This window comes from Halichoeres trimaculatus, unplaced genomic scaffold, assembly GCF_033239565.1.
Source record: "Halichoeres trimaculatus isolate MK-OKI-2021-1 unplaced genomic scaffold, fHalTri1.1 fHalTri1_scaffold_10, whole genome shotgun sequence".
In the NCBI taxonomy this organism is placed as follows: Eukaryota; Metazoa; Chordata; class Actinopteri; order Labriformes; family Labridae; genus Halichoeres; species Halichoeres trimaculatus.
The window spans coordinates 19,261,223-19,282,396 of record NW_027437187.1 but is presented as its reverse complement, the minus strand read 5'-3'; the positions used below and the strand labels follow the sequence as shown (position 1 = coordinate 19,282,396).

At 38.6% G+C, this 21,174-nt stretch overlaps 2 protein-coding genes across 2 annotated transcripts; one reads left to right on the top strand and one right to left on the bottom strand.

The window, feature by feature from the left end:
* Positions 1 to 5,081: 5,081 nt before the first annotated feature.
* LOC141796722 (leptin-like) lies at positions 5,082 to 6,681 on the top strand. The gene is made up of 2 exons (XM_074677973.1): positions 5,082 to 5,873; positions 5,960 to 6,681. Exons 1-2 carry the CDS (start codon positions 5,724 to 5,726, stop codon positions 6,293 to 6,295), a joined length of 486 nt encoding a protein of 161 aa, XP_074534074.1. The 5' UTR covers positions 5,082 to 5,723; the 3' UTR covers positions 6,296 to 6,681.
* A 7,400-nt stretch (positions 6,682 to 14,081) lies between these two features.
* On the bottom strand, positions 14,082 to 20,836 carry hexa (hexosaminidase A (alpha polypeptide)). The gene is made up of 14 exons (XM_074678530.1): positions 20,519 to 20,836; positions 19,993 to 20,097; positions 19,847 to 19,912; positions 19,572 to 19,618; positions 19,353 to 19,463; positions 19,159 to 19,260; positions 18,782 to 18,914; positions 17,820 to 18,000; positions 17,250 to 17,336; positions 17,083 to 17,155; positions 15,679 to 15,859; positions 15,348 to 15,438; positions 15,133 to 15,240; positions 14,082 to 15,041 (listed from the first exon to the last, which is right to left on the bottom strand). The coding sequence occupies exons 1-14, from the start codon at positions 20,778 to 20,780 to the stop codon at positions 14,978 to 14,980; spliced, it is 1,611 nt and encodes a 536-aa protein (XP_074534631.1). The 5' UTR covers positions 20,781 to 20,836; the 3' UTR covers positions 14,082 to 14,977.
* Positions 20,837 to 21,174: the final 338 nt, after the last annotated feature.

Sequence of the window (21,174 nt, the reverse complement as noted above, 5' to 3'; positions counted from 1 at the left end):
CACTTATAGGTCTGTTTGGTTGTATTTGTTTTCTTTAAAATATAAATGAGCCATAGAAACAGTGTTGCGTAACATGTTATTTTGTTAAAGATATTCCCCATCGTGACTTAAACAGAGCTCCGACTCATTTAGCACTCTTTACCTCCGGCACCGAAAGAACGCTGAATCAGGTCTTTCTAGACCGGTTTTATAGTATTAACGTCACTCAAGTGTCTGGGGATCAAAACAACCCAGGGGTTGAGAGGCTCCACATTCAGAATCACTAAATCTGAATTCCCATCATTCCTGTGACTCATGCAGGCAGACACTGCTGAGCAGAATTCCTGGTTCCAGTGCTGTATCTGGACAAGTAATGTGATACTGTGTCAGTCTCAGCCAAGGCTCCTATGACTCTATGAAAACAGGTCAGTAAAGCTTAACCTTTGTCATTTAATCTATATTTTACTAAATCACTATGAGGGTCAGTAATGGTATCCATTTCATTAACCTTAAATCATTAATGGAAGTTGCACATTTACTTTAACTGTGTGCACAAGGGGGTATGAGTTGATATGGAAGGTACACACACATCACCTTTGAGGAAGTGACTCATATGCTCCCATAAGTCATGTGACGAAAAGTCCTCATAAATTATTCATGAACCTTGCAGTGTCCAATAGCCAGACTCAAGAAAGTGACTTCTTGTCTTGTAGGGATGCAGTGATTTCAGGGAAGAGGGACCTCAACAACAGTAAGCGTGTGTCTTAAATCATTGGATTTCATTTGAGCATACCGAGAACTGTGGGCTAAAGAAACAGAGTGATTACCTGCAAAGTGTCAGGAGAAAATATAAACCTTTACCCAAGCACTACTGTTGAACAAATAATGCATTAAAATTACATAACAGACACTGAAACTGATTTTACAGCATGGTGGCTCCGTTTGTGTCAAACAGTGTCAAAGATGACCATCTACTATGTCCAGAAACATTTCCTGTACTCTAAGACATCATGCACTTGCTGGAAAATTTCTGATTTAAAATAGTTCCAAACACATGCAGCTTTAATTCATCCCAGATGTCATGGAAATGTTTTTGAATGCTGCAAACCTGCACGGTTGCTTGAAAGCTTTCCAAACCACCAGAGGACAAAACTCTGAAGAAATGAAACTGAAATGAAATGTTAAAGATTCCAGCCAAGTGTCATTCTCATCATTCCTGCATGTTTTCCTGTCACAAATGGTACACTTCTGCTCTTTAAATACATGTGGGACACTTGTTTTCTCAGAAAGATGTCCTTTGTGTGTATTTTTCCCCAGCAATCTTTAGTTTTTATCCCAGCCCTTTTTAGTCTTTTAGACATTTAGTAATGATCTCTTAGCAGTTTTAAAATATCTCTGCTGTTGTGTGTATGTGTGTGCATCACTGGCACGTTGGAGCATGTTTATGTGTTAGCAAAGAATTTACAAAACTTTCTGTAAATTACCCTGATGGTCAAGTAAGATTACCATCACAGCTGTGCCCCAAATGGGTGCAGACTTCCCTGTTTTGCCGGTAGTCTTCTGGACTCTCTGACCTTTCTTGGTTTCTGGGAAAAAAAACAACAACTTTACTTGCAAAGCCTCCCCCTTTTCCTTAAAGAGGAGATAAAAACAGACATCTGTGTAAAAAGAACTGAGGGGAAAAATACAAGAAAAACAAAGGAATTAATGCTTAAAGATTGCTGACGTCAGTGAAAACAGAAGTTTGGCATTAGAACACATCTGGCTTACGACTTTCCTGCTATTGTTGGAAGACGACACATCATCCTACTTCAATGTTTTATGCAGTTTCAGTCAAAATAAGAAAAAATGTTTAATTAGGCGATTCTTTTGAAAGGAAGAATAGAAGGTGGGTTCAGAGAAAAGCTGGGCCTGTGACTGCCGCATGCTTTGAGGGGCAACCAGTAAAGCTGAAACTGTAACATCATAGTTTACTTCGGTTAAAGGGACTGTGAGGAGTTTCAAAGTGATCTTTAAAAAGTATCCCTTCTACATATATGCCAAGTCATAATAGACACTTTAAAAGGACATCAGCAGCGCCAATATAGAGTATTTCGAAATGCTGCTTCATGGCTTCTCAATCAGGTTGAGCAAGACTTGATTTACAGCACGTCTAAGTCTCTAAGACAACACCATGCTGGCTGACAAAGTTTAGAAGTGAGAAGATAGATCTTTCTCTGCTTGAAAATGATTTCTTGTATACATTTTGTAGTGATGGTGAACACAAAAAAAAGAAAAAGGACAGAAGAGCAGAAGAAAGCTATGGGAGAGTGATACAGCCTGAGCTAAAGGCTAAAAAGGCTAAGTTGTTTGTGAAAGTGTTCATTCCAACCCACATGCAGCAACAGTTATGGTCTGTTCAAACTTAAGAGTCTATCAATAAAATGAAGAGTGAGGTCACATTAGCTCTGCTCAGTAGATAAGCGCTAGCAGGACATGACCAGGATTCATTAACATTACATGTTACTCACACATCTCACTGCACCAGGCTGTCAGTAGCGCTACATACGGACAGCTAAGAAACTATTTACAAACTGACAGTTTGCTTGTTGTCATGTTAGCCTACATTGTCATGTTGTAGCACCAGGCTGCTAACATGTGGTACAAACTTACGCTTAGTGCAAACCGTATCTGGACTGATAAATACCTTATCTCATTGTGTTGTATCCAGTAAAAAGTTGTCTTGAACAGAGAAAATTGGTTCCAAAACAAACACACGCCTGATTAAAAGTCACATCTTCATGACAGTGTGTGAGACACCAAGCCAGAGGGTGGAGAGGCCGATCCTCCTCATAGCATGTGTAGCAAATGGTTTAGGTCAAAACCAAAGAGTACTACAGTCTCTGTATATGGGGCTTGTGCTAAAACCACTTAAACAGTGACTTCTTTGATTTCACTATTCAAAGCAGTCAGAGGAACATAATCCATATTTAAATCTAGGTAAACAAACTTCAGTAAACTAAACACAAATGAATACCAATAACTGGAATCTAGACATGGCATTCGCTTCTGCACACCTTGCAGGTAGGTTGTCAGAAACATACACAACAGAGGCAACATCTTCCAAATTTTGACTGTTACAGAGCAACCAGTGTTTTGGAGTTAATAGTGACCATGCAAACAGGTATCTCTCAGCCAAAGGTATTAGTGTTGAACCAAAGGGCATCATCTAGTTTGGAAAAATGAAGCTTTTGTAGAAGTGCTAGAAGTTGCCTTTCATTGAGAATCCGCTTGAGGCTGGCTGTGGAAAGCCCGGAGGTCACGTACACACCCAGCCAAAAAAAACTGACTTTTATGGCAAATGCCAATATTCAGCCTGGTTCAAAAAATGGCTTGGGTCTGAAGCACTGATTTCACTACCGGCATACACTGTACGGTGGGTGTATTTTTTTATAGCTCTGCGGTTTAGAAGTTATTAGGATCGTTTGATTGTCCAATCAGACACACAGCTCAACTCATGTGACCGACGGGCACCCTGTAGCTGTTCTAAACTAAGCTAAAGCCAGCGCCATATCCAATGTGGCTGCATCTGCAGATAGGCTTCATTTCACAGTATCAGGAACAGAAGGGTGACATCGCAGAGACTATGTCCATGTTTTATACAGATACAGTAGTGATTGATGGCCGAGAGTCACCAGTCAACAGGGTCACAATTTACACCAGCAACGTCTGCAGGTGTGTAATTAATGTGCCATCTTTTGCTGTGTTCCATTTGTACTCAGAACTGGGAAGTCGGAACTGGGAATGATGGTGTGGATGCTTTGGCTTACAAGCCAGGATTTTCCGGCCCCTGGGGAGGGGGCGTTCCAGCTGGACATTCCCACTCAGAACTCGGAAATTCCGAATTCCAAGTACAAATGGAACGCGGCATCAATCCAACCTCAGTTAACCAGGTTTAACCACAAACAAGCAACATTAACTGCTGATATTTGGAAATACAGATCTTGCTTTGCTTATTTAATGAAAAAGTTGGTTTCGGGCCAAGGGTAGGACCAAACATGGACTCAATATAGAGAGCAAATGATGAGTGAAGAAATTATGATTAACAGAAATAGATTTTATGATCCAGGTAAAATTACCGAATGCCATGAAACCATTAACCAGTCTTTTAACCCTGAAATACACAACCATTAATATTCCACTTGAGTCATGAGCATAGTGTGACAGTTGTGTGTCTAAATTCCTCTCTGGGGTACATGCTATGTTACGCCTCTACAAACGTCTAACCACCTAATATCTGTCCACTCACAAGTGATGGTATTAAGTTAAAGAATTTGATTTTTGGTGGTTTACTCCCCACGTCGTTTGACAAACTATTGTGCTCTGCAGTGCTTTTGCACTCAAGTTGAGCACACACCCTCCATTGTTGATAAACAAATAGTCTCTCTATAAATTCAGCTTATCAGCTGTGAGTGGTGACTGGTCAGCAATTAATTACAATCTTCTGCACTCTGTATAATTTGAGGCCATTGTAATGAAACCCTCCATGATTTTACTGATGAATGCTGACAGAAAGTGACGGTTTTACTACAGTGTTGATAGGCAGAGGTGGGATAACCTCCAGGCTACTCAACATGTTGGATTTGGTTGTTCCTGAAATAAAAATAAGCAATTACAAACTAATTTTCTCAGCATTGCTTTGGGGTACTGACCACTTGGAATTAAGAATTTAACGCCGCAAGGTAATAAGTGTGTACTTTTCAGGAAACACTTAAACTAACCTCCAGTGTAGTCATCTACCTGCTTCAGCTGGAGCTTCTGTTTTCAACTATTATAAAGAAAAACACTCATAAGCAGCCCTTCCTGAACCTTCAATGATTCTGAGAGAAAGTGTAAGGATCAAAATGATAAATAGTCTGTACATTTTCTCCTGTGACTCATTTAATAATCATTTTTTAGTTTCTGTGTACTTTCTCCTGTGACTCAAATATGTCCCAAGGCAGTCACAAAAAATGCACTTCAAGTCAAACTTGTGTCCTGTCCCAACCCTAAAGCGCCAGCAGGGGATTGAGGGGTGTGAGATGGAGGGAGGTAAGGGGGGGTTGGAGTGAGGTGAGTAAGAGATGAGTCAACAGTCCTCTACTATAAGATATCCTGATGGAGCCTAAGAGTGGCAGGCACAGAAGCACCAGCGAAGGTAAGGTCAACTCTACTCTTATCTCATTCACTGTTGAAATTCAACTCTACTGTCATCGTTTCATTGTTTAGGATCAGGGTCACTCCTTATCCCTTGCTTATTAGGCATCTGATCATTGACAGCTCATTTCTATAGGTGTAAACACTGAATTTATTTGCATGTGTTGTTTGGGACAGAAATTCTATTTGGTTGTATATCGTTGTCTTTTTATCAGTCAGTTTCAGTCTCTTCTTCCCGAACATGCAGCTGTGTCTGGGATTGTTTGCAGACTCACTGATCTTTGTACCTGTTACACAGTTATAAAAATCACAGGTGTCTTTATCTGAATGTTTCCTGCTACAGGCAAACATATTGAGTAATTTACTGGAATGAAATGTGTTTGGGCATAAAACGATGACATGCAGGGATTAACTCATGCCGGCTGTCTCAGTGGGATGACACAGAAATGAAACAGCATGTGTGAGATAAACAAATACAATGTTTTACAAGAAGGGGCAGTTAATCATGTCTCACTTTTCCTTTCTCTTAGAAATAGCAACCAGCTCTTCACCTGCAAAAGGACTATAACATGCACTACACCGTAGCACTTTTCTTTTGTCTACTGCCAGTCTTCAGTGTGGGTACAGCTGCTCCTCTGTCAGTTGAAGTGGTGAAGATGAAGTCAAGAGTAAAATGGATGGCTGAACAGCTGGTGGTTAGACTAAACAGAGACTTTCAGGTATGATAGTGACTTTTATAATGACAAAATAGATGTTTGACAAAAAAAATAGATAAATAACTCATCATGTTCTTTACTTTTTGCAGGCCCCTGTTGGCCTCACAATCAATCAAACTGCTGATGAACTGAATGGACCCTTATCCATCGCCACCATCTTGGAGGGCTATAACAGTCTGATCTCTGACACCTTTGTTGGGGTCACTCAGATCAAATGTGAAATCTCTTCACTGGCAGGTTACCTTGACCACTGGAGGCAGGGTCACTGCAGTGAGAATCCTTCAAAGCCCTCACTTCCTAAACCGCTTGAAGAGCTGCAGAATCGAAAGGAGTTTGTTGTCACGGTGAGCATAGAGGCTCTCATGAGAGTGAAGGAGTTCCTCAGTGTGCTGCTGAAGAATCTGGACCGTCTTGAGACCTGCTAAAAGACTAGCAACACTATCAAGTGACAACTTGTGAGTTTAAAATTGTTTATTGGGCAATTAATGCCCGTTTTGCATGGGTGATGTCTGACTCTGCACTTTCCTGAGTCATGTTAGACTTTTGGGATATGAGTTTGAGGGAAATGTTATTCCTAATACGCACTTATTTATATACATAAATGTCTATTTATACATTGTTTTAAAATAATATGTATTTTTAAACAACATAAATTTTCACCAAAAATGTTTGTAGCATGAGATGTTTTAAAAGGAATCAGCCAAATGAACAAAGCTTGGCATACAAAGGAAAGTCATACCAAGAAATGTGTATCTTAGCTCCTGCCTGGACATGTCAACAGACTGGGTTAAAAATACTGATTTATTTTTATTTAGATGCTTTAATCAGTTAGAAGAAACATCACAATGAGATGTTAAGTCATGCCTGGAAATTCTGGAAAGCCAGGTAGAGTCTCGCCAAATATAACACAGGTGTTTGTAAGTCACAGTCAGGAAGGGCAAAGGGCAGCTTCTATTGCAGGTCAATATCAACAGCTCTTCAAAATCTGCTATTTATATCTCTGGATGAAACTTTGTATATTTCTGTACAGCTGTTCTCATTTTTTATTTCTTGATAAAAACAAAAAGGAAAATATTTAATTAAAAAAAATTGTGAGATAAACTGGCGTGTTGTTGGTGTTGTGTAAACATGACTCAAGTCTTACGGCTACTGGACGAGGTTAAGATATTGCCTCATCTGTGGATGTTTGCCTCTTGGTATGCTTGTACATTCAGGGTTCATGAGTGGGAGTTGTTGATCCTGAGAAATCAGCTTATCATTAACTGCTGTGAAAAAGTGGTGATACAAAAAGGGAAGAGGGGTAAGTGTACGAATTCAACGCATACAAATTTCATACAAATCTGGGAAGATTCACAAGAAAACAAATCCAAGGGTTTATGAATATTTTCATGCCAAATACACACAGATATGCATACTTAGACTTTTTTGTGGTGCTAAAAAATTCAGATAACAGAGATGCAGGAACCAGATAAAGGTAGAAATGACATATTAAGATTTTTTTTTTTTTTTTTTTTTTTTTTTTTACTGATGCGGATCATATATCATTCAGTCTGACACATAACTGGTTGATAAGATCAACAATATTTTTCCTGAAACCTCCATGTGCCAAATAAAAGTGATTTCTTTCGTCTTAAACCAACCCCCTTCCCCTCCCTATACAAAATATAACAAACACACACAATGCATCAGGAATCAAACCACTTCTTTCTTTTCATGTTGTTTTAACCCATCAGTTTTTTCTTGTACTGTTCCACCAGGCTTTCAAAGCAGTCCCTGTCACGATTTTTGAAATGCTACTTTGCTTGTTTAACCTGGAAGACAACACAACATAGCCAGTCATGAGCTGGAACAGGGCAGCTCTGCAAGACATCACCAAGATACAGCTGACCTTAAGTTAGAAATGAGATCTGACAGAGATGAGAGTGTCCATGATAAGTAATATTGTATAAGGTGACGCTTTGCACTGAGTGTAATATAAAAGCAAACCTTTCTCTATTTAAACCTAACTGGGTGCATCCACCTTTCTCAAAACTGAGATCTCTTGTTAAAGTTACTTCCATGCCTGGCATGTAGGTCTCAACTGCAGATTACAAAATATTCTTTCAGGCTCATTTTTCGTTCAAATAAGTAACAACCTATTTCATTTATTGGTGCATTCAAAAAAAATCCTTTGATAAGGAAAGAAAGTTAAGGACAAAGTTTTTCCTGATTCTTCAGAAGCTGATTCTTTGTCAAAAAGTGACGTGTGAACATGACCTGAGGTTATGATTAGGCAAACATCACTGTATGTTTTTACATGGTTTCTGGACTGTGCAGGCTTCTTTGAAACTCTCTCCTGTTGGATCGTAGTCTTTCTTTTTTTGAGGGGCTGATGGGGTCTTTTGTTATCCTTTGTCACGCATCCTGAAAAAAAGCAGCTCAAAAACATGCTGTTGTCACCCAGGATACATTGACAGTACACTAGCACAAACATTGACACATTAGGGTTGGACCTTTGATTGAGAATCTGTTGCCGAACTTCAGAAAAAACACCTCTGTGGTTGCCAATGAGTTAAACCATATTATTTTAATAATAAAACTTTCCAATACAAATGAGTGTTGCTTTTAAAATTAATCAGCTTTAACACTGGGTGAAGCACATTTCTTCGTAGAAAGGACTCTAGTGAAGAGAATGACATCATACCTAATCTTGGGTCCCCGATGGGATGGAAAAGCCAAGACCTTCTGTCTTTTTTATCCGTCTCCAGATCACCATGCTTCACTTTAAGGTTGGTTCAAAAGCTTTCTAAAATGTTGATTCAACTGAAAATAAAGTCTGAACACAAAAATCATATCTTAATACCTGTCTGCACTGATGATGCATGTGCTTTTGGATCCTTGTACCCCTCCAGTTGTCCGAGGTCTCGCTTCCCCCCTGCAAAAGGTTGTTTTTTAAACATGTGCAAAATTACCACTTTATAGTTATTTTTCATTTTATTAACAAAAGTCTCTCTAAAAGGATAGGATTACTCCTGAAAAGGATTACTTGTAAGTCACTCTGAGACAGACACAAGATAAAAACACACCTTGCTTTTTCTTGTCACAGTTTCCTTTAGAAAAGTCTTTAATTTAGAGTTTCCTTGAGTGAGGTGAAGTCAACAATCGGTCTCTGCAGAGCAACTATGGTACAGAGTAGGTGTATTTAGGTGTCACAATCGTAACTTTTCTTTTTGACCTGGACATGAACTATTTTGTTGAATCCAGTGTTTCGTAACAAATAAGCACCAGTTTGACGCTTCTCATGACATACGTTGTTTGGGCCAAAGATGTCAGGATTGTTGTTAAGGTAATGGAGCATGCTCCAAGCATGCATATGCTCCTGAAACTGGACAAAACCATAACCCAACAATTGTCCCATCATCTGAACCTTCTCTAGCTTCTTGTCATACATCACTCCACACCAGAGGCCAGTTGAAAGATAATCTAATCAGATATTGATTATCGGATTGGATTAAATTTTAAAAATGGGTTGTCCAAAGGGGAAAGATGGATTAGATCACACATCCAATACTTGTTTTAATCTGGATCAAACCTTCAGTTTGTGTTGTTCGAAACTTTTCAGTAGGATTTAGATAATTTTGATCCAAAAAAACAGGGGGTGGATTTCAGAAGAAAATGTAGTAAATGCTTCTTTTGCTACACATCCAGTCAGGCCCTAATACTGACAGAATGGCAGAGGTTGGTCACCCTCAGGTGGACCATAAACATCATCACAGAGAGGGGCATTGTACCTGGTAGCATTGTTGTGCAGGACAATACATGCAAGTATTGTGTGTATTATGATTTTCCCCAAACATTCTTTACTATTGGACATTTAGCTTTTTATTTTTTAGTTCAAGACATTTTCAGAATATTCACAATGCATTTTTAATGTATATTTGTTTTGATTTGTTGATGCTCAGATGAGAGGTCATGAAAAAATCAAAAATGGAAGTGGATGTTTATATTATTATTGTATTTTGTCTCAAAATGAGACACTTAAAGATAGTCTTAGCTCTTCTACCTGTTCTTCTTCTTGTAGCTCCAGTCCAAGGTTGCTTTGTAAAACTGCCATAAAACTCAGACGGATTATCTGATCCTTAATTGCAAAAAATGGGATTTCCCGATCCAGGTCATTTTGATCCAGACTGAATTCTTTGAACTGCTGACCAACAACTGATCAAACGATGGGGAAAAATGACAATAACACCCTCTACTGGGCACAGCCATACATTGTTTTGTGAGAGCAGTTTAGCTATACTTCAGCTCCCTGAAGCAAAGAAGAACTTCCTCATCCAGCCTTCCTCATTCAAGACCCTCCTCATCCATGTCAGATGGTAGGTTTCTAAATAAAACAGCAGTAAGATAACAGAGACTGAAATGTAGATCCTGAAATGATACTAAAAAATAAACTGAATGGGGAAAAAAAAGAAGCAGGTAGGCAGACGTGAAAAATCCAGATTGGAGGTTTAGGAAATGTCAAATAACAAACCTGATAAAAACTGTTCTTCCCTCCCCTACGTTTGATGGAAGAGGTTTCTTTGGAGTTTCCTTTTTACATTTGAATTCAAAAAAATAAAAATAAAAAAAGAAGAAGATAGTTGCAGCATAAGAACATGAAATAATAATATGCTTCATGAAGAAATATTAACAAGCAGAAAACTTATATCTGATTCATCTTCTTGGTTCTCATCTTCTTCTTCCTCACTGTCATCCTGAATCATGGCTACTTTCACCATCATCATCAACTTCCTCCTCTACCTTCTCATTATCATCATCTTTATCTTCCCCTCCTCCTGTGATACATCCTCATCATCTTCCATTTGTTGGTCCTCACTATCATCGTCATCCTCTGACTCAAACTTCTCTTTCTGTTTCAAGGCTGCTTTGTTGAGAAAAAAGATTTAACCATTAACCCCTGAAAGTGATGCCTGGAGGGACATAAACAGAAAGAAATATAACTGAGGTTCATGCTTTTTACTGCCTGCTGCTTAGGTTGTTGGTTCCTTCTCATCTTCAGAGTCACCCTCTGTTTCTGGGTGACTTGTCATTGTCTCCACATTATTTTTATTTTCTCTTAGGAAATAAAAAATGAATATTATATTTAGATTGTTTATAACTGTTTTTTATATGATTTAGATGTATCTGCTAGAGTCTGTCAGGTGTCTCAGGGAGCTGTGTTAATCCATGATTTACTGTTTCAGAAAGTATCAAAATGGAAACTTACTTGCAGGTGATGGTGGCTGTGTGGCAATAAAGTTGTCCTTGAGCATAGCCCAGCCCACTGCTACATGTCCGCAATCCCAGTACATTAAACAAAACCCTAAAAAATTACCTCTTAATTTGTCATGTTCAGATACCAGCAGTGTTTATGAAACCTAAGTGACCACTGACCTTTTATCTCATTCAGGTTAATTGAACTCAGAGCTCTTGTAGCCTTGGACACATTTTTAAGAAGGAAAAATACAAATCCTTAAAACACCTAGGGGGCTACCATGAGATCCCAAGGAACGTCCCGAGTGGGTTTGCTCAAAACCAGGTTTCAGTTAAAACTTTCAGAAAAACAGCCCTTTTTACAGGCCATTTTGAGGCATAAGGTCCTTTATTGGCCCTTTTTCCTAATGGGCTGAAACTGTCCAAGACGTAGTCCCTAGAAGCATCCCCAGTGGGTTTTCTCACAAGGTTTTGGGTCCAACATTTTGGAAAAACAGCCTTTTTTGCAGGGCAAAAAGGGTGTTTGTTGGCCCCTTTTCCAGTTGGGTCAAAACTCCCCAAGACATAGCCCTGCTACTCTGGGGCTACTCGCTCTGATAGTCCAAGGGAAGTGGGGACCATAAGGTCCCTAGAAGCATCCAAAGTGGGTTTTTCAAAACCAGGGTTCAGGTTCAACTTTTCAGAAAAACAGCTTTTTTGCAGGCCCTTTTTACAGGGCAAAGGGGCCTTTTTCCCTTTGGCCGAAACTTTGCAAAACATAGCCAAGGGCTCCTATACCCCTAGGAGGCAGCCACGTGGTCCCCAGTGGATTTACTTCAAAACTGGGTCTCAGGTCCAACTTTGAGAAAAACAGCTTTTTTGCAGGCCATTTTAGCAGTATAAAAAGGGTCTTTGTTGGCCTTTTCTCCAATTGGGCAAAAATTCCTGAGACATAGCATGAGGGCTCTGATACTTCTACGGGGCCACCGTGAGGTACTTTCCCCTGTGGGTTTATTCTTTTTTTCCATTTGTGGCAAGAATTTGATTTAAAATCAACTGTAAATATTTTTTTTAATCCTAAAATACAAAGTTATAAACCAAAAGATCAAAGCCCAGTAAATGTCCTTGCAGGATAATCTCATGTCAGTCCTGTTGTTACAAAACAAGTTACTATTTTACTGCAGGCACCATGTCCATCTAATGTCTAGTGGCTGCACAGAATGGTTAAAACTTGTATGGTTAAGCTTTGTAAGGTACATTCCAGCAATTCTTGGGCACCTCTCCTCCTCCAAATCAGATGAAGTAGAGGGATTGAGGTGTCAGCACTATATCTAACAAAGATTGTCCTCTCCACATGCTGCTACTGTAATCCACAGAATGAGAAGAGTCAGTCCATATCAAATTCATGCCATTCCATTCAGAAAGTGAGTTAAAATGTGGTGAGTGCTGGTAAAAACTGAGAAAAAAAAAAAAAGAAAAAGCTCATTCACCTTTTATAACAATTTGAGAACCATATGGATAATTTCATCCATGAAGGTAATTCCTGATGCACATTCCCAGGCAGTCATTTCCTTGCTTACCTTTAGAGGGCAGCAGACACCTCTGTATGATGTGACCCAGGTGTGGTGAGAGCAACACATGGTTGACCTGAGTAGATTAAAGCCACAACTGATGAGTCAGAGGTTCCTCTTAGGGGGAAAACAATTGCAGGCTTACATATTACAGTAGACCTACGGTAAGAAGAGCTCCTCCATGGTATTCAGTGTTTATTTAGACCTCTTATGGTTTCTTAATCAAAGATGTTCTAAGGAGGGATCCACCCTCCTCCACAAGTCAGGGCCTTTTGAGACTGATCGCCATGATTTCCATACATGAGGACAGCTTGATATTTTTTAAGAAAAGTAGTTCACTCCTTAAATTAGAAATATGCATTTTATCAACTAATTAAAGAAAAATGTGTTTATTTGTTTCAGTCATTAATGGTGAGAAATTCAGGAAGTTTAACAGTAGGGCGAGGAGGGTAACACAGAGGTTTGTCATTCAGGTGTAGAAAGACATTTTTAGAGTGAGGATTAACTTTTTTTAAATAAGAACTGAAAATTATAGTCCACCTCTTTTGTACAAATACAAAACAAATGTGTTGTTTTGAACAGATATTTAAAGTGACCTACTATGAGTTTCCAAGAGCCACTAGCATGATATTATTCATCCAAAGAAAAAAAAAGTCTCTAAAGCAAATTACAAAATCATTGAAGAAGAAATCAAGTGCCTTCATACACGGGTTCACTGAGACATATTATTATCAGTAAATGAAAATACTGAGATCAGCTGTGGTATAGTGTTTGTTTTGCAATAATAACTAAATAGACTGAATGATTAAGAAGAAAAACCACAAGATAGAAACGTTCTGTGTAAAAACTGTGAGCACTTTTAGTTGATGCTCTTGTGGAACTGCAGGTTTGAATGGAAATCCCACGGCAGAAGAAAATATAGACTCAAATACAGTGGTTGTGGGAAATCATGATACACTACTGCTTTTATAGCATGTTAGTGTATTTGTGTGTGTTTGTCACAGTACTGTGCATGACTGTGTCTTTGAATGTACTTTTGTCCAGCTCGAAATAAACTCTTCTCCAACAGTTTGACTCCAGAACCAAGTCAGCAAAGTCAGATTCATACTAGTTTGGAACTGCTTAATCTCTTGGATCACTCAAATTAAAAAATAATAATAATCTAACTTCACAGAACTTACTTGTTTTTTATTTATTTATTTGTTATTTATCTTTTTCTGGTGAAGGCTGGTGTCGGGACAGATGTCTCCATGAAGGTTTGCAGCACCGGCCTCTCATCTGAAAGGGTTTTTGTTTTTCATTTTTATCCTTTTTTTTTTTTTTTTTTCAGTTTAACAGTGAAATTATCTCATCAACTTGCTCAGTCATGTGGACCAACAGCCTGTGTAACTATATAATGTGAAGTGACAACCTTTAAAGTTGAGCTCCATCAGAATTTTATTTCACCGCAACAGTAATTGATATGAAAAGAAACACACAGACTTTATGATTAGATGTAAATTCAGCAATCATCCAGCCTTAAACTGATGATAAAATACACATTGTTCTTAAATCAAGTACAATTCACATAGAATTACAATTATTATGACTTCCTCAAAAGGGAGTCTCTTTAATATTGTCAATTACAAAAATAAAAAATAAATCATTTTACAAAAACAAAAAAGAAAAGAATAGAAAACAGTATTATATAAAAGTAGCATGAGAAGTCCAAGCTGCAGACAAATTGACAGGCCATCATAAAAGGCATGTTCAAGCCAGGCAGAAGTCTTTTTCTTTCTCATTATTTGTTTTTTTTTCCTTAATCTACAAGCAGTATTTTACATCCATCAACCCTCTCACAAGCCTTGAAAACAATATTTTAACTGTATTTAACTGAACATAAACCTCACTGAAAAGAGCAAATTCCCCCTAAATGAGACAAGAATACATTAGCTTACATGCTTTCCTAAACTTTTTTAGTAAATACCGGTCTTAATGCTGCTCCTGTAAGTTTAACATCTGCCTTGTGCTATAAAAAATATGATCAAATTAAAAAAGTGATCCATGGTTACCCTGTTGAGTTCATGTGTTTTCCTGGTAGCTAATGTAACTTGCTCATGCTCAAAGACTGCCCACCAACTGTCTGCACCCAGGTGCTTTTCAATATATCCCTGAGAAAGCATTTAAGTGTATTCATTCAGAACACAGAAACTGGAAAGACAAAGTATCTATTAAAAATCACATCCCTAAAAGGCAGCACACATGATTTTTCAGCCAACTGTGAGCTCAGTAAGTTCAAAGTCTTTACAGACAAATTTGCAACGTAGGAATAGTCCATCCAACGCTTCAAATACCTTGGTACTCGTGTTTGCAGTGTCCCACAAACAGAGGCTCTGCTTGGATACCACGCCTTGGGGTGACAGAGAAGCAGAAACATGAGTATGTTACAAAGCTGAAATTATGAGATATTTCTTTGAAGAGGAATATTAGTAGTGATGTACCTCAAGAGCTTGCATCGAAAATCCTGCAAACGAGGAAAAGCCATGTTCACATTGGAGGTCTGCTTCTCATCACTCCACAGTCTCTCTGCTGCTGCACTTGCCCTTGGCCTGTAATTTTTGGTGCAGCCAGAGACAAATTTCAATTTATTTTCTCGTATTTCCTGTACAAGCTCAAAGGAGAAATTTTTAAGATGTCAGGGTTTTTGATTTCCTACCAAAGACGTGGAGTGAGATTGGTTGCATCAACATATTCACCCCACATGCAGACCTCACCCCCTATCACCAGCTTCTTCTGCTCCTCAGTACCTGTGAGGGGACAATGAATATAAAACTTACATTTTGTTTATGAACAGACTGGTAATGACTTTACTGATCATCACAATCTCAGTTTAAGTTTAGTACACCACTTCAAATCAAAACTCAAAAAGCCACCGATAAATGCACCTTACAAAACAGATCACTCTGATTGGTAGTTTCCATCACCAGGTCCCATCACCAGCACAAAAGACAACAATAATATGTGATATTACTGTTACATGCACAAACCATTAAAGTTCAGTGGCTGCACAGTGTAGTAGGTGCGCCAGTCCTGGCCATAGGAAATATGGTTGATGTACCAAGGGGCTGCCAGCAGGACCCTCATGCCAGCTTTGGTGATCCTGCTGAGCTCTTTGTAATATTGAGCTGGTAGGCCCTTCCAGATATGCAGCACTGTGTCCTTAGGAATCTGTGCAGGGTAACAAACAACATGCTGTCTTGCCCTTCTTTGTTGCATTTCATTAAATTAAGCTGAGGTACTAATTAATTTTATAAATCTTTAGTTTTATAGTTTTGAAAATATAGTTTTGAAAATCATTTTTATGATTCATCGATAGGCTAGTTTTCCTAGAAAAGAAAAGCCTGAGTTCTTAGAAACATTTTTATTACGTGCCACAGTTCCACAAACAACCAGTTCTGATAAACATTATTCAGCATTCTGTTTCAAGTAGGGAAAATATGTATACATATTTTTCTGCTACCTTACTTGTCAAGTATTTTCAATGAAAGATCACCTACAGATTAGGTCATGGGCACGCATATGTTATAACGCAGCAAAAAATATTGTTTCCTAGGAAGGAAAGGCAATATGTACAGACCATACAGCTTTAGAATTTTATCTAAAGTCCAGTTCTTCTTTATTTCTCTTATTTGTTCAGCCCATTATTTTTATCATTTCATGCAAGGACCTTTGCCAAACTACTTCAAATGGTGTTTTGTTTCCTCTATATTATGATGGAAGTGTGTGAAATTGCTATACATCAAAACGCCTTGTTAACTTTTACAGCACTAATCACACACCTTGGTAGATGTATTTGACATGATATATTTTTTATCAGTTAGTATGTCATATTGAAATGATACACAGTCTATGTCACACTATGAGGAAAACAGTTTTCCCTGTTACCTGGTGGGATGACACAAACTCACCATCCTGTGTAGCAAAGAAAGTCAACAATGGTTGACTATATATATGCCCTGAATTGTACAGAGGCAAAACTTTTTTTTTCAGTCACTGAAACCCACAGCAGAGATCACAACTTCAGTCAACCACTGCACACAAGTTAAAATCTAACCCTTGAAGGCGAGGGGCCACACGTTGTAGTAGCGAGCCCAGTCATGTGCGGCTCCTGGCTTGTCCAGGTACCATGGAGAGGCTAGAATCACTCTGAGCCCTGCTTTAGCAACCCTGCGCACCTCACAAATGTAACAGCCCTCTTTCCACACCTCCACCACTGAAAAAGAGCTTTGCTGCAACACAAAACTATACACCATCAGACTTCATTGACTGGTTGTGTGATATTTGTGCTTTACTTTGCCAAATATGTTTTAAAAGCAGGTCAATGGGCGCGGTACCTATTTCTACTTTTGTCTAAATAAAACACCCAATCATTGGAAATATAGTAGACTTACCTTTTCATGGTAGTCAAAGACATCCTGCCACACTATGGAGGTCTTGTTGAGCGATGAAGTGATATTCACAATGCTAGAAAATATTAAAATGGCATTTGTTACTTAATTTTATTGGTTAGTGTATTCTCCAGAGCTCCCTACACTGAATGTTTTATTTTACAACCTACTTTTCCATATAGTATGCTTCAAGTTTAGTGAAGTCTGCTCCAAACCCCATCTTCAGCATGAATGCACGAACATCTGGGTTGGATTTCCTTTTGACACAAGAAGTGGGAGTCATTTATCTGTCTTTGAATGGAAATTTGCTAGTTATTTGGGCACAGATTTCCAGAAGTTTCATAGTTACAACTTAACACATTATTTCATTTTACATTTTCCTCTACCCCAAACAGGATCAGCAGTAAACAGTGTCTAGATAGATAGATGTTTTGCTTTTATTGTTACTTTAAAAAGCCTGAACCTTGATCTGGTTAAGAAATAAACTTATATGGCTCTTTGTTGAAGAAAATATGACTGCTACCTCTAAACAAGGAAACACAGTAGAACAGATCAATGCATGCATAACACTGCAGGCATTGGCACTGAAGGGTTGGCGTATGCATTAAAAAGGAACAAGATATTTATCCTGACCATTTTATGCAAAATTCGGTAATATTGTAAACATGCAGCCATCAAAACTAGAGCATCCTATTTTCAGTCATTATATCTGGCCAGTGTATAACTTTTTGGCAGCTCACCAACAGGAAAAGTTAACCTCATCCCCTCCTAAGTGGATATAGGAATCAGGAAATACTGATGAAACTTCCTTAAATAGTCCTGCCATGAACTCGTAGGTGGAAGGTAATGCTGGATTCACAGGACCAAATGTTCCAGAAGGTTTGCTACCTGAGTAGCAGGGAGTCAACAGGCCAGGCTGTCCTGAGATTTGAAAAAAAGAGAGAGAAGCTTAAGGTCAGTTTTAATACCTATCTTGCGTTGTGTATATTGAGTGCAGAAATCTGTTGCACTGTAATGTTCCTGAGACAATTTCAATGGCCTAAGCTCCATGGCGAAAGGAAGTGGTTCCCAAACTTTTCAGGCTGCGCACCCCTTTTACCTCTCATCTTAGCTGACACACCCACAATGCCAGAAAGACAAAAAAAAAAGAAAAGGGGTAGTCTCTATAGCCATATTTACGGTATCAAGTTTTATAAAACAGGCTACAGTTAACACAGAACAGAATGTATAATAATGGACCTAATGATTTCTCACATCAGAAACAATGGGGAGAATAACAGTAAGTAAAAATATAATGATGACAATAATAATATTTGAAAGTCAATTATGGTCACTGAGCGATGCATAGCAGTCATTACTATGTAACAAAAATTCACCATTTAAATGTTTGAACTGTTAAACCCTATTAAAAAGTGTTTGACAATTACTTATTTAATTATTCATTTGTTTATTTATTGATACAATATCAACAAATAATGGTGCTCAGCTGCCATTACACGCATGTTGCGTACTTCCTAGCGGCAGCTCACACACCACAGGGGGTGCGCCCGCCACATTTTTGGAACAAAAGTATAAAGGATCCCTGTTGGTCCAAACAACGCATAATTCCATGTACTTTGTTGGTGGCCAGCAGAGAGCTGAGATCATTTGGATAAAACATTTGTTTTGAGTAAAAGTGGTTTGAGTGGTTTTTCAATGTTACCGTTTCCCCAAGATTTGGTGTGGCCGGGTGAATCAAACTCAGGAAGTATCCGTATTCCCCGCAGCCTGCCGTGTGAGATCACCCTTCTCACATCAGATTGTGTGTAGATGTGAGTCATTGGATGGAAAGCCCCCTGAATCAGAGCCAGGAGTCTTTGTTCAGGGTTAATGCAACCTTTCAGAGCTTTCCTATCTTACTAATTCACAAGCAATAGGCCTAGTAAAAAAAAAACTTAGGATGAGATAAAATCTCTACAGTTTCATCTCATGTGAAATATAAACAGTTTTACAAGTGATTTTTGTGAATGTGCTGGCATGAAGTATTATTTTTTTTATACTGTGACAGTGCTTCACATGACTTTGATCCACATGACTTACCTTACTTGAAAGATCTGGGAAGGTGCGGCTCTGGTAGGGGAATGAGGGGTCATCAACGATGTGCCAATGAAACACGTTAAACTTACTGTAGGCCATTGCGTCCTAGCAAAAAAAAAAATGTCAGTGATCACTGATGATGGCAAGTGTTAATGAAACACAGAGCTGAAGATCTGATTATGTCATCTGATTATTACCAGAGTTTTTAGTATGGTCCGGACAGGTAAATAGTGCCGTGAAGTGTCCAACAAGATAGCTCTGAACTGAAAACGTGGGAAGTCTTCCACCTCAGTTTTGTTCACAAAATACTGAAAGAAAAATGGCCATAAACGTGCGTCATCATACCAAATACTGAGAAGGTAATGATGTTAGTGAGTTAACGTTATAATGAGTATTGGTATCTGATATTCTCTTACCGAGCCAAAATCATCCTGATAGACCAGCTGACTGAAGGTTTCAAGACCTGCAATTACAGAGGTCATAGAAGCACATCAACACATGAGAAAGTGTGAGATTCCAGAGCAGTTTACAGTGTTAGGTAACATAAGAAATCCAGTGCTGTTTGCTGAACAGGCTTTTGTAGAGCTTTTTCATTATTCTTAATAATAGGAACCATGCTTTCTATTTTTTTTTCACTTAAGTTCATACTAGTCCCCTGTTGTTCATAAATGCATCTCAAAAAGTTGATCACCTCTTAAAGCACCCCACACGGTTTCGGCATTTAAAGATGCATTTCCAGAAGAGACTGTCAAGTTGTCTGCAAGACAAACAAAAGCTGTAAGGCAATGCTTAAACCGGATCAGCAGGCATGCCATGGTATTATTCAGACATACTTACATCTTTCAGAAGAGTTTTCATTTGGGTAACCTTCACAATCATCCTGGTCAACACTAATTTCAACATTAAATGGTTTGCCTGCACTGTTTCCAAGATCACCATATCCTGTTGGTAATAAAATGAGTTTATAGTCACGAGTTGTTTTGCTTTATTTTTGCAGAAGTGAATGTACTTTGATATCATATTTTTTGTGGTAGCTATCCTCCAATTTTTAGTTTCTGTAAAACAAACACATTGAAACTCTGCTACTCTGACTTGCAGTCAATGCAGGGCTTTACAGCAGGTATTAGGCTAACTGAAAGAATAACAACAAAAGCCATTGATCTGTTTTAAAAGCCTTTTAAAAGCCATCCTGACAAACACAACGTTCAAAACAAAATCTGCAAGAACAATGCAGTGTTTCTGCCCATTCATTACACAGCGCCGGAGTTGTGAATCCACTGATTGTTGACAATGAAATACTCACACTGTTGACCAATTTTTTTCCACTACCATCATATAAATCCAATAACTAGGCTTAACTTACCAGAGGTAAAGTCTGGAAAAACGAGAGAGAAGTATCTCTTGAATGCTGAATCCAGAACAGAACATCCCGGTTGAGCAGCTGACTGTCTTCCGTATCTGAAGTAGAAAGCTTGAGGGTTAAGTCGATACTGCTCCGGTGAGGAGATGAGAGACTGAGGTAGAGGCCAAACTCCCTCCACCGTGTGTAAGCCCTCCTGGAGTATAATCAGTGAAAGAACATTAAAAATCAGAAAGCAACACCGTCCAGAACTATCCGCAAACATGACTTCGTTAACAGTTGATGGGAGCAACTGCACTGTCAAACTATCCTGCTAGTCAGGTGCTTTGGACGATACAGTCACGTGACCGCACCCAATTAGGTGCTGTCTGATGTTTTTTTTTAATTCATTTATTTAAAATCTCTGTATATCTAACGAAATGACAACCAGTGGGAACATTTCGGTTGAAACGCGTCAAAACTAATAACCTCGAATTGTTTTTAAAGATACTGTTTGTCAACAAAACTTGACCGCTAGTCCTATATTGTTTTTACAAGGAGTAAAATCAATTTCGACCCCTAGCTATGAAAACCTAAACCCTTGGGATGAAAACCCAAATTAGATACAAAAGTAATGACCTACGCTGCCTGAAATTTCCAAGTTTGATACAGTCAAACAT